The 12,211-nt window shown below is 50.2% G+C and overlaps 4 protein-coding genes across 4 annotated transcripts; 2 read left to right on the top strand and 2 right to left on the bottom strand.

The window, feature by feature from the left end:
- Window positions 1-253: 253 nt before the first annotated feature.
- FSST1_002269 (ribosomal RNA-processing protein RRP9) lies at window positions 254-2,002 on the top strand (the record flags this gene model as incomplete). Its single annotated transcript, XM_083228241.1, has 1 exon — window positions 254-2,002. The coding sequence occupies one exon, from the start codon at window positions 254-256 to the stop codon at window positions 2,000-2,002; it is 1,749 nt and encodes a 582-aa protein (XP_083092451.1).
- A 340-nt stretch (window positions 2,003-2,342) lies between these two features.
- FSST1_002270 (SUMO protease ULP2) lies at window positions 2,343-5,649 on the bottom strand (the record flags this gene model as incomplete). Its single annotated transcript, XM_083228242.1, has 3 exons — window positions 2,343-4,398; window positions 4,457-5,577; window positions 5,632-5,649. 3 exons carry the CDS (start codon window positions 5,647-5,649, stop codon window positions 2,343-2,345), a joined length of 3,195 nt encoding a protein of 1,064 aa, XP_083092452.1.
- A 1,049-nt stretch (window positions 5,650-6,698) lies between these two features.
- FSST1_002271 (signal peptidase complex subunit SPC3) lies at window positions 6,699-7,485 on the top strand (the record flags this gene model as incomplete). Its single annotated transcript, XM_083228243.1, has 3 exons — window positions 6,699-6,844; window positions 6,902-7,183; window positions 7,236-7,485. 3 exons carry the CDS (start codon window positions 6,699-6,701, stop codon window positions 7,483-7,485), a joined length of 678 nt encoding a protein of 225 aa, XP_083092453.1.
- A 301-nt stretch (window positions 7,486-7,786) lies between these two features.
- Window positions 7,787-12,172, bottom strand: FSST1_002272 (XRN 5'-3' exonuclease N-terminus-domain-containing protein; the record flags this gene model as incomplete). The annotated part of the gene is made up of 4 exons (XM_083228244.1): window positions 7,787-10,299; window positions 10,353-11,964; window positions 12,015-12,108; window positions 12,168-12,172. 4 exons carry the CDS (start codon window positions 12,170-12,172, stop codon window positions 7,787-7,789), a joined length of 4,224 nt encoding a protein of 1,407 aa, XP_083092454.1.
- Window positions 12,173-12,211: the final 39 nt, after the last annotated feature.

Raw genomic sequence — 12,211 nt, forward strand, 5'->3', positions numbered from 1 at the left:
TGTAGCTGCGCGCGTCAACGCTCACCCGGGAGCTCCTTCTCACAGTGGACTTGATTATGCCAATCTCCACCGCCAAAATCGGAAAAACCTGGACCCATACGCGGGCTTCTGATTTGCCAGTTGGACTCACAAGGATCCAATGGATTTTCCGTGATCCACTGTCACTCAACTTTTTTTTTTCTAAGCCTAGAAATTTATCTTCAAGGTGAGTGTGAAAGTCGTGAACAGCCAGCCAAGTTCGCGACGTTCCAATATGTCGTCCTTTTTCACAGTACCAGGTGCGCAGAAGAAGCGCAAGCGACCCGAGGCTTCAGAGCAACCAAAGAAGAGAGTTGCTGCTTCGAAATCTGCTGGAAAGGCACCTTCGAAGAATGCCGGCCCCACCAAAAAGCGAGTCGAGCGAGACGACGAGTCTATCTCTGGAAGCGACTCAGACGACGACGGAAGCCTCGACAGCGCATCTGTCGCCAGCGATGCTGAAATGGAGGACAACGAGTCGGATGATGAGGAGGGCGAGACCGCTGCTGAGAGAAGAATGCGACTAGCAGAGCAATATCTCGAGAACATCAAGCAGCCCGTGGACGAAGCTGGTTTCGACGCCGCCGACGTTGACCGAGATTTGATCGCCGAGCGACTTCAGGAGGATGTAGCAGAGGGAAAGGGCAGAGTATATCGCCAATTGGCCTCGCAATTCGCCTTTGACAACGTCTCGCGCACCTTCTTCCGAAGCAACACCAACGCCGTAACCGCCATCGCCGTATGCGACCCATACATCTACACCACCACCAAAGACTTATACCTACACAAATGGAAGGCGCAAGACCTCCCTCAATACCAATACCCACAGACAACACGACGAAAGCCCAAGAAGCCACCAGCGCCCCCGAAGAAGCAGCCGTCCCTGGAAGCCTGGGTGAAGGGCGACACAAGAAAGTCAAAGGATAAAAACTACCAGCGTCATACTGACCGCATCCTCGCTGTCGCAGCCTCTCCTGATGGTAACTATGTAGCCACTGGAGGTGCAGACAACAAGCTCATTATCTACGACGCCCATACCCTCAAGCCTATCAAGGTCTGGACACATCACCGAGACTCCGTTACTGGACTGGTCTTTCGCAGGGGGACGAACCAGCTGTACTCTTGTTCCAAGGATCGTACAGTCAAGGTCTGGAGTCTGGACGAGATGGCTTATGTCGAGTCGCTATTTGGTCATCAAGATGAAATTCTTGACGTCGATGCTCTTGCGCAAGAACGCTGTGTTAGTGTTGGCGCCAGAGACCGTACCGCGCGTCTGTGGAAGGTCGCCGAAGAGACACAGCTTGTATTCCGCGGTGGTGCTGTCGACAAGAAGTCTCGACCAAGCGGCGTGAATGCGCGCTCCATGCTCCATGAGGGTAGCATGGATCGTGTCGCCATGATTGACGATGATTTGTTTGTGACTGGTTCTGACAATGGCGCACTTGCACTGTGGAGTGTCCAGAAGAAGAAGCCTGTGTACATTGAGCCCATCGCACATGGTATCGACCCAGCCCTGGATCCCAAGGAGGCATCGGCCGAGCAGAACCCTGATCCTGAGGTCGTACCACACCCCACCCCCCGCTGGATTACCGCCATCCGAACCATTCCTTACTCCGACGTTATTCTTACTGGTAGCTGGGATGGCCACATCCGAGTCTGGCAACTCAGCGAGGACAAGCGCAAGATTGAGTTCCGCGGAGTTCTCTCCAAGCCTGAAGACCAAGAAAATGAGTCGATGGAGGAGAGCGCCCAGGGCCCGATCAATGGCATTGTCAACGATATCGATCTTTTCGAGCGTGGCGATAGAGGCAAAGACGGTCTTTGCGTGGTTGTGGCTGTTGGAAAGGAACACCGACTAGGCAGATGGAACCCACCAGCAAAGATCGGGCGTAATGGAGGCGTCGTGTTTGAGATCCCGCGGATACAACGGCAGATGGTGGTGAATGGCACGAACGAGAGCTCAGACGTCGAGCAAGATGAATGAAGAAGCGTAATAGATATTTGATACAACCACAAATAGACGTGGCGGAGAATGCGACTCACACCACCTGTTATACATCGTTAGCATCGGGAAATTAGGTCTAGCATCCGTTGGTGATCCTTTAGGAGTCGGGTGTTAAAATGGAAAATCTTTGTGATGGGTATAGACTTTAATAATCTTTTCACTCGACGTGTCTTCTCTACTATGTGCATCACTACCTTTGGTGCCTGTCCTGACATGATGTTGATCCTTCCTTATAGACTATCGCCCTAAGACCTCTATCCATAATGCTCTGTTCTTCCAAGACTGTACAACACAATGCCGCCTATCAAGACAGACAATTTCATCCCGTCAAATCGATAGTTCGCTCAACCATATTGCGATCCTCGATGCTCTTCATAACGATTCGTTCTCCATCAAACACACCCTGGCTACCTGGGGCTGGTGACGTTGATGCCCTTTGTCTCGTGGCCAAAGCAACCGAAGGCGAGCTGTGTCTCTTTACAGTGGAAGAGATGGATGCTGGGCTCACCTCTTCAGGAGATTCCGATAGCTTTTGTACAAAATTGGGTGTTGAGGGTAGCTTTGGCCTGTTTCGTTCATCACGCGGCGGATGACCTTCAGTGGTCAGATCAGAAAGCACTTGTTGCGCGGTGTCGACCGGAGATGAACGTGCTGAATGAAAGACGTCCCCTGAGCTAGAGATCTTAGAATCATTACTCGAGCCCTCCCTCAAAGGTTGGACGAAGGAAGGATCTTCATTTCTTGTGGGTGTTTGTGGGTGATCCAGCTCTTCGGGAGAAGCAACTGTGAAGTATGCCGAGGTAGTACCTGTTTGAGGAGGCTCTTCACTCTCTGCAGGAACAGTGTCGTTCACCAACGTGCTCTTCGGACCATGGCTGGCTTGTGGTGTCTCCGGGGCTCTCGGGGGTACTTGAGGTGAGGATGGAGCAACCTGTGGTGATGAGACAGGCCCCTTTGTTGCCCTTCGTTTTCTCTTCAAGTCCTTCTCCTCCTCAAGCCGCAAATGTTGCTCCTTTTGGAAGTCGAAGAGAAGGTCCCTCACCTTGGCACGAATCTGCTGAGGTTTGATATCCCACTGACTAGCTTCTTTCTGGAGTAGTCTTCGAACAGCCTCATCCGGATCTTTCAGGAAATTTTCCATGTAACCCAAGACGTATACACCACAGTCGCAGTGATTGTCTTGTTCAGGTATACCCCGCGCAGTCATGCCTCCAGGCCTGTCCGTGATATCAATGGCCTTCTTATCTTTCGCTTCCTCGACCAGGTAGTCGCGCAAGCATTTGCAGGTTGCCGCGTGTGCGGCGCCTAGCGAATCGAGAGTGATGATCCTGGGCTCTTCAGTGCTGTACTTCTGATTTCCTCCGATCGACTTTCGCTTGTTAGTTTTGGCGGGGGCCTCTGGATTCTTGACAGTCTCGTCATCCAAAAGAACAACCCCATTACCTGTCGCTGCCTGGCTTCTGGTTGATCTGGGGGCTTCATGATCCAACGACACAACAGGCGACGCTTTCTTGACAGAAACATTCTCTGCAACGTCCACTGCTGGGTCGTTATCCTCAACAACGATTGCATCCTGTAGGCTTGAAGATTCGTCTTTTTTGGATGTCTCTGTTTTCACCTCCGCTTTCACCTCCTTGGGAAGGAGACGAGGGGCATTGTAGATGATAGCCAAATACCAGTGTGCATTCTCATTGACTGGAACCACGATATAGTCATATGAAAGTAGATCGACCCTGGCAGTCCATGCTTTGACACCTTCATAATTGATCTTGGCGCGATTGGATCTTAGTTTCTCAAAGAAGAAGGTGTTGAAGATGTATACTTTTTCCAGGATTTCTGGTCTCTCCTTTTCGAGTTGGACCTGCAGGTAGCGAAGATAGAAGCTGATGAGATTGTCGTTGAGAAATTCTCCCTCATCTAGTCGAATGATATCCTCCTTGTCGACAGTTGCACGGTTCTTTCCGGTTGAGGGGTATACCAAGGACCTGTGCCAGTCCTTGTCCCAACCTGGGTTCTGAGCCGTCCATGAAAGAGGGAGTGGTTCTGGGGAAGACTTTCTTGTTTGTCGGGTCTCAGACTTGCGCTTCCGACTTGACTCCAGAAATGGATCTTCGACATCCTCTGTTTTCATTTTCACTTCTTCTTTCACTTCTTCCGGCAGAATAGGCAAGCCCCCTTGCATTCTATCCTTGAGTTTTAGACGCCGAGGAGATATGGGCTCTCCTTTGAATGGGTCTCGTTGTGAAGACTGAGGTGGTCTGGGTGTGTTTGCCGTGAAAGGAACTGGTGAAATTGGGACCGGGGAATTCTTTGATTTAGACGCAAACGATTTGGCCTCCCCCATCGCAATCGAGAGTATGCTCTCCAAATCGCTCCTTTGACCAGTTAGTTTTCTTCGAACTGTTGAACTAATGCTATTTAGGAAGCACTTACGGGCTGACCTCTTTCAAACGCTCAACTCCATGCAGCCAGGCAATGAAGACAGAGGCGTTCGCAATGTCACTAAACTTCAACACAAGCTTGCCACCAATGGCCGTATTTGTGTTTGAACGATGGATGGAAATAATGGGGCTCTTCGAATTGCTGTGTTTAGCACTGTGGATCAACTTCTTGGAAACTTCAAGCCATGATGAAGTCTGTCCACCTTGATGAGACGGGCGAGCCAGGCCGGAATCAAGATGTAATGTAATGGGCTCATCTGTCTTCCCAGCGGACCAGGTGCTTTTCCCACATGCCGCAGCTACCAGCAGTACTCCGTCAACTTTCAGCCCACTGCGTGTCAAATTTCGGCGCACCATGGCTGACCCAAAATTGGTAGGTGGAATATCTCCTCGTTGAGTTCGTGAATGAGGAGACCGGGCCACTAGCTTTGTAACACTGGTGGGCCTTGCGGTAACCTCTCTGCCTGCAGAAGTGCCGGGCTTTGCCAGCTCGTCCTCGGAATCGTTGCACAACCTGTATCGCTTCGGTGTACTCTGGGCGTAACTTGTCGCTGGTCGCTTTGATTGTAGGGCAAGATCCGACGAAATGTTGGGAGGTGGGGGGCCATCGCCGATGTTCATAGACAAACAGTCCGGACTTGTCAGTGTGGGAGATTGTTGAGGAGGAAGATTTCGATGCGCAACAGCAACTGAATCGTCGTCGCTTTCACCAGGTGATAAAGTAATCCTACGAGGCCCTCTCCGCCTGCGTCGGCTCCGTTTTACAGTACTCCTACGCTGCACGCTGCGGTATTCTTGCACGCGGCTGCCAGCTGCCGTAGTCAGGTTGCTGCTGCTGATGACACTAGAACCACCAATAGTTTCCACGTAAGAGTCCTCTCGGGTTAAGTTGTTTTGCAGTGGGGTTTTGGCACTCGGCTCACTGTCGTTCTCGATTGCTTCCAAGGGTTGTAGACGTGAACTCGTAAAATAGCGAGATACGCATGGTGATTCAGGACCGGATTTCTTGATTCGTTTGTTCGATCGTTCGTCTCGAGATGTGTCGCTTCGATCTGTCTGAGAAGGCTGCCCGATTTTCAGGGAGCTTCGTGGTCTTCGGTCGTTGATCGCTCTCTGTCTAAGAATAAGTATCAAGCCAAAAAGTGCGCGACATGACAAAAAACTAACCAGCCGTGAGTTAATCATTTTTGCCTCGTCACCCGGAGAGCTCCAGAGGGTGTCAGCAGGGGTGTCCTATCCTATCACTCGAGTGGGCAAGAAGCATACCCATAGTCCGGGAAAGAGTTGGCGGTTGAATGATAGCGTGCGAGAGGACTAAACCGTGTCGATTAGAGTTGAGCTCGGCGCGACAGAGTGCAGAGAGGATTTAGGGAGAAGGAAAGAGCAATGCGCACTCCCATCGAGCCTTTTCCCTCCTCTGGTACCCTGTAGACGAAGACTGGGCGTGGGCCTCCAGTTTTTCACCTGGACAGTTCACGATGCGTTAGGCTGGAAGGCGGATGATCTTCTCTGCCAGTCGTGGATGCAGCTTGAGCAGAGTGGAGAGTTCGGAAACTCTTTAGCTGCCGGCGGGGCACTGAGAATGTCCTAGCAGTGGTAAAATATCACGGGCAAAAGAAAAAAAGAACTATTAAGGAGATCAACCAGCAAAATCGCGAAGGACGAAAATCGGGTTTGAACAGTCGAGGTTCAAACATCTCAAGCAAGCCCATTCACAGGTCTGCTTCTAGTGGGGATGCACCGCGAAATTTAGTGCGATTCGGCGGCTGTGACTGCTCTGACAGTGTCAGCCTCGCAGGGTTCAAGTTGTTGGAGGAGAATCGAAAGCATACCTACAAAGATAACTTGATATTTACAGCGACAACCTACAAACTACTATGAAAATATATGCCAGCAGAAGACGTCATGGTGTAAACTAACTGTACAGTATTTAATTTCTTTAGCCTCTCTTTAACCGGAGATAATTGGAGTTCCTGGGTACAAACACATGCTGTAGGTCTTAATGGAGAGAACCCCACAGTCCAATCACAAGGCTGAAACGCCACAGCTCCAGCGCTGACCAGCTAGAGACAGCTCCCAAAACGTGGCCAGTAGCTTTAGGTGAAAGGTACCTAGTCTTCAACACCACGACGCGACATCACCAACGTCCGTCTTCCAAACTCCACCTCTCTTTTCTCCTATTCTTTCAAGATAAAGGGCAAAAGCTGCACAGGCAGCTGAGATAATCGCCCAATATGTACAACTCTCTTACCCGCATCCAGAACACTTTCGGCTTCTTCACCACTGTCGCATTCGTTGTCGCAGCTTTCATTGCCGCTTCGGATTTTATAGCCCCTCGTGCCCCCGATGCTGGTATCTTTGCAGTCTCAAACTCCCAAGTGTACAGTCTACCTCTTCAATTCCACAAATAAGTTTCTAATTGTCCTTTGTTTATTAGTGTCAAGGGCCGACCGCATTACTACAGCACCAAGAAGGAGGAATACGCAATTATTAGATTCGACCTGGATGCCGATCTGAGAAGCCTCTTCACATGGAATACTAAGCAAGTCTTTGTCTATGTCACTGCCGAGTGGCCTGGACCCAACAATTCGACCAACGAGGCTGTTATCTGGGACAAGATCATCACGAATCCCAGCGCCGACCATCTCCAGAACATTGGACCTGTTGCTATGAAGAAGCTCAAGCGCAGCGCTGAAGGAAAGACTATTGACCCCGACCGGTACGTTCATATGCATTTGTTAACATTGATTGCAATCTCACATCGTCATTAGTGGCTTCCTTGGCCTCAAGAACCAGAAACCAAAGTATCAAATCACCCACCCTACTGGTAAGGTTGCAGCGACAGAGGATGTGAAGCTCAAGCTGCACTATAATGTTCAGCCCTGGGTTGGATTTCTTACTTGGGATCAGACCCGCGATCTTGGTCACTGGAAGGCTCTGGGCAATGGCGAGTCACCCAAGTTCAACCTTCCAGCTATCAAGACCAAGAAGAAGAAGGATACTACAAAGAAGAGCTACTAAGTAGGCTGGTTATCCATTTTTAGTGTGTGTTTGAAGTGAAAAATAGAGTTCAATGTGCGGTATAAGGCGGTCCTCTTTGTAATTTTCGAGAAACATATTCGTTGCAGAATCCATTCCTACTCGTGACTTCGTGATAAACGTATCTAGCTTTCATCTATAATACAATCTTTACACCCACAACTTTTATCCCGACGCTGGCTATTCTGCAAACAATGCAAGCATTCGATAACAGGTCGTGAGACGTAATATCACAGGAGGTCACTCACCAGTACCGCCATCCTATAACGAAGCTGCTGGTCATCTAGCCCTGGCTGCCGTTACCACTGGCTCCTCCATTACCTCGTCCACGATTAGGTCCTCCACGACCTCTACCTCCACGTCCTCGACCACGACCTCTGCCTCGGGGTTGATCGAGACTGGCAGGTGGTGGAACGTTACCATACATCTGTTCTTGGGGAGCACCGTCAGGAGCAGGAGAACCGTGGTGGCTGCCACGGCCGCGACCACGACCTCCTCTGCCTCGGGTACCATTTCCGTTGGTATCATAGCCTTGAGCCGCACCGTTGGGAGGACCGTTTCGGTAAACCAAGGTGCTGTGCATGAGGTTGGGAGCACCTCCGCGAGCACCGTTACCTCGACCACGTCCAGGAGAGTTGCGTCCTTGCGGGCTGTTGCCGTTCAGCGCTCCACTCCAGCCACCGCGAAGAGGGCCAGGGGCGGGTGCATCTTTGTACTGAGTGACCCCGACGTTCGCATAGCCACCATGCGCAGCAATGGCTGGTTTTCGCTGTTGTTGTGACTTGCTGCTGGTTGACACAACCTGTTTGTTGGAAGTGTTCAGGACCGAGGATGATGCCACTGTCTGGCCACGGAATACAGGGGCTCTTTCGTTGAGCGTGGTGCCACTCATGAAAGAAGTGTCCCATACAACATCCAAAAGAAGGGCAGTGGCAGTACGGCTAATACCAACAACAGTTCCGCGAGTGGCAATGGGGACCTTGCCAGCAGCAGACACATAAGTGACTCGATCTCCCAGAGTAAAGTTCTGGCTGCCGAGCACCATTTCCGCGTCAGACGGCTTAAGGAGCGCCGAACGAGGAACGCTGCGCAACTTCTTGATTTCGATTTCTGAAGAAGCAGTATGCACCTGTTCACCGACATGAGCCAATGCCTTAACAATCTCGGAGTCAAGCTGTTCAGCCTCTAGAGGAACCCTCTCGAACTTGTTAGTCTCCTGCTTCTTGAGCCAAGCCACGATCTCCTTGACTCGTTGGGAAGCGACAGCGGGATCATTCCAGAGATCTGTCTCAAGGACCTCGCTCTTTTGTGGTTCCCTCTGAATAGCAGCAAAGAAGTCGGGGAAGGCGACCATGTAATCAGCGATCAATTTGATCGCCATTCCACTGAACTCCCAGCCTGTATGAGACTTTCTCGAATAGCCCAAGACCTTGAGCTTTCGGCCTTCAAACTTCAAGTTCAAACCCAAGTTCAGCCGTAGTCCGGCAGAGTTGATGATCTGGTACGAAGAGGTGATCTTGCTTAGAACGAGAGGATGAATACCCAGCTGTTTAGCGACAGCAAATGACGGGGTATAAGGATTGGAGCGTTCGGCTTGATGGATGATCTGCTTTGCGAAATCCTGCTCCTTGTTCTTAAGGACTGAGACGACAACCTCCGCCTTGTTGCCTGTGTGAGCGGCAACTTCAAGGGGACGGCCATAAGCGTAGTCACCAAGGAAGAATGCACGAGTGCCTCGAGGGAATTCCTCCTCAATGGGCAACGCCTCCTTTTCAATGAATCGTTCGTCTTCATTGACCACTTCGTCAACGATGGTCTGCGCAGCATATGTACTCCTGAGGCTGGGATTTTCGGCGTACTCCTTGGTTAGGGCACCCTCCTCCGTACGAATGAGGCCCTTGAGCATATGGACATACACCAAACACTCGACTTGCCCTATGGTGATTGCAAGTCGCTTGGCGTGCCAATTTTCGATGTAATCAGCTTCCCTGGCCCAGTCGGCAGCCTCCCGGTTGTTGTGGTCTCTTGTGATGACGTCTTTCCCATTGTCGGCCAATTCGTAACTGAAGAGCTCATCCTGCACTTTAATGACCTTAGCTTCCTGGAGGAACGGGTATCCCACATAGCATCGCTGGCCAAGTTTCGCCTTCCAAGTTTCGATCTTAGTGCGATTCTCCGTCCCGGTCAGAGTAACACAGACACTTGGGTTTCTGCTATCTGTCTGGAATACATTGACGCCATAACCTTCGACAAGTTGTGCGGTATATGGGAGAGTGTGGAGGGTAGGGAAGCCAGCCAAAGCATCAACGTTCAGCAAAGCACCACTAGTCAATCCTGATAAGTATTCGAGTCCTTCCACATCAGGAAGATCGAACATGTTCTCGATGCAGCGACAGTTTTGGATCTCGGGGAAAACACCAGGCAACGGGGAAGGGTAAATGAAGTCGACCTCAGGCGAATATGTGAACTTGAGGGGCACACCGAATCCGTTTCGTGCCTTTTCATCGGGCTCCAACAAGTCGTTCTTGGGCCCCATGGCGTTCAATAGGCGTTTCTCGTCAATGAAGGGAATCTTAATGACTGCCTCCCAATCCATCTTCTTTCCGTTCATGTCCAGCTCAAAGTCGCGGGGATAGAAATCAATGATGGGCGAATCCGGATTGGTCATGAGGTCATGGTAAACCTTGGGGACAATCTTTTTACTTCTATCGGGTAAGACACCCATGAGTTGTTCATAAGGCAAGAAAGGTTGGCCCTTTTTGAAGTTCAGGTCTGCGCCGACGCCCTTCACAACATCTGTCTCAGGTTAGCCATACGTTCTAGAGTATGCATTGTAGCAGTCAACTCACCTGAAATAAGAGGTGCATAGTGGTATCCGTAGAACCAAGGCCACGAAGCTATACCGCGGTAGTAATAGTACAAGACCCATTGTAGACCTTGGACGTAATTCTCACAGAGGGCTGTGAGCTCCTTGTCGTAGTTGTCGGGAGCCCATTCCTCGAATTTCTGGAGGTAATACTTTGTCTTCCAGCCCTGATACTTATCTTGGTATAGCTTCTCATACTGTTTCTGGGCATCTTCGGCTGTCAGATCAATGACCAAAGCCTTGTCGTAAGTCTTCATTACTCGGTAAGCTGCAAGGTTACCTTCCTCCTCGTCATCATCTTCGTCGTCATCGTCATTATTCTTAGGTGGGAACGAAACAATCAGATGGCGATGACCCTCGTCATCCTCTTTAGTAGACCATTGTAGATGCATCGAGTCTGCCAAATCCTGAACAAACTTGCGGTCGGCAGCCTTTAGACTGGTGCCGAGATCTAGCGGCTCGTCAGAGCGCTTTGAGATGTACGGCCGAATCTTTTGCTTCCACAGGTCACGCTGCGCTGAAGTGAGGACAAGCTGACTTCCCTTTGGCGCTTTTGTTTCGGCATTTTTGTTTTCGAGTCTCTTTTCCATCTGTTTTGATGCAAACCATTTCTCATCTGAAACATCGCCCTCGAACGCATCAATCTCCGTGTTGGACAATTCGCCCAGGAGTCGCTGCAGTCGTTCCATGTTGATAACTCCGTTCTCGTTGATATATCCGCCACATTTTGGAAGAATAGATTTGTAGATTCGGAACATGTTGGCCAACGCACCCTCGTTGATGTGCAAGCTGGGCAAATTCGGCAAGAAATCATTTCCGACAAAGAACGCCATCAAGATAAAGTCGTCAATAACTCTTTCGAGGTCAAATGGGAAACTGAGAGCCCCGTCCTCTCCAAGCTCCTGAAATTCCATCTCTAAATACTCTCTCACAATGCAGAGATGAAGAAGATAAAAGTTCTGATGTTCAAGCTCTTTGGATTTCGTCTTGGAAGCCCGTCCGAACGTTACCTCTTCTCGAAGGAGACAGAAATGGGGATCATGACTGAGAAGGCCAAGCATGATCAGATCGGCATCAAGGCCGTAAAGGCAATGCCGTACATTGTGGTTGTAGTTCGGCTGGGCCTTGGCATTTCGAATGTATTCCATGATCTTGTGTTCTCCCTCACCAGGGACTTCGTGGCCGGATAGAACAATCTCGCATCCCTGCCAGTCAGTGTCTTCGGATACCTTCTTGTTGACAAAGTATCGCAATTGCTGAGATAGCTTAGCCATGAATTCGGTACCTGGGGTAATACAATTGCTGTCGAATGGTTCCTCCTTGGGGATTTCGACGCCTTCACTGATGGCCTTATCACGGGCCTTCTCAGCATCGAGGGCTGTTCGAAAACGTCGAGAACGTTGCTGGTTCATCTTGGCTCGAGGTGCAACACCATCAATGGCCATGAAGAACAGCTGCTTGGGCTTGATTTTTCCAAACAAATGTTCAATGTAATTGAATATACGAATAAACATCTCTTCTTCGCTAAGACGAAAGGACACATCCTCTCCTGCATCCTTGTGGGTACAGTTGTGAATGATACCATTCATGTCGAGCTAGGTAACAGTTAGTATGTGGGAACGGCATGTGACTTGAGGCAACGGACGTAGAGACAGTCGAACTCGGGTATTCGGTTCTCTGCAATGAGCTGGGAGATGGCCGGATATCGCTCGGAAAGCCATCTGAAGAACTTAGGGACACTGTGAAGAGAAGAGTCAGCTTGTGAAACTTGAGAAGAGTAGGAGGAAGAAGAGCGTACCCCATGTTGAAAAACAGTGAACAATTTCCAGTCCACGCAAAGAT

This window comes from Fusarium sambucinum, chromosome IV, assembly GCF_050947815.1.
Source record: "Fusarium sambucinum isolate potato_lamoka chromosome IV, whole genome shotgun sequence".
Lineage (NCBI taxonomy): Eukaryota > Fungi > Ascomycota > Sordariomycetes > Hypocreales > Nectriaceae > Fusarium > Fusarium sambucinum.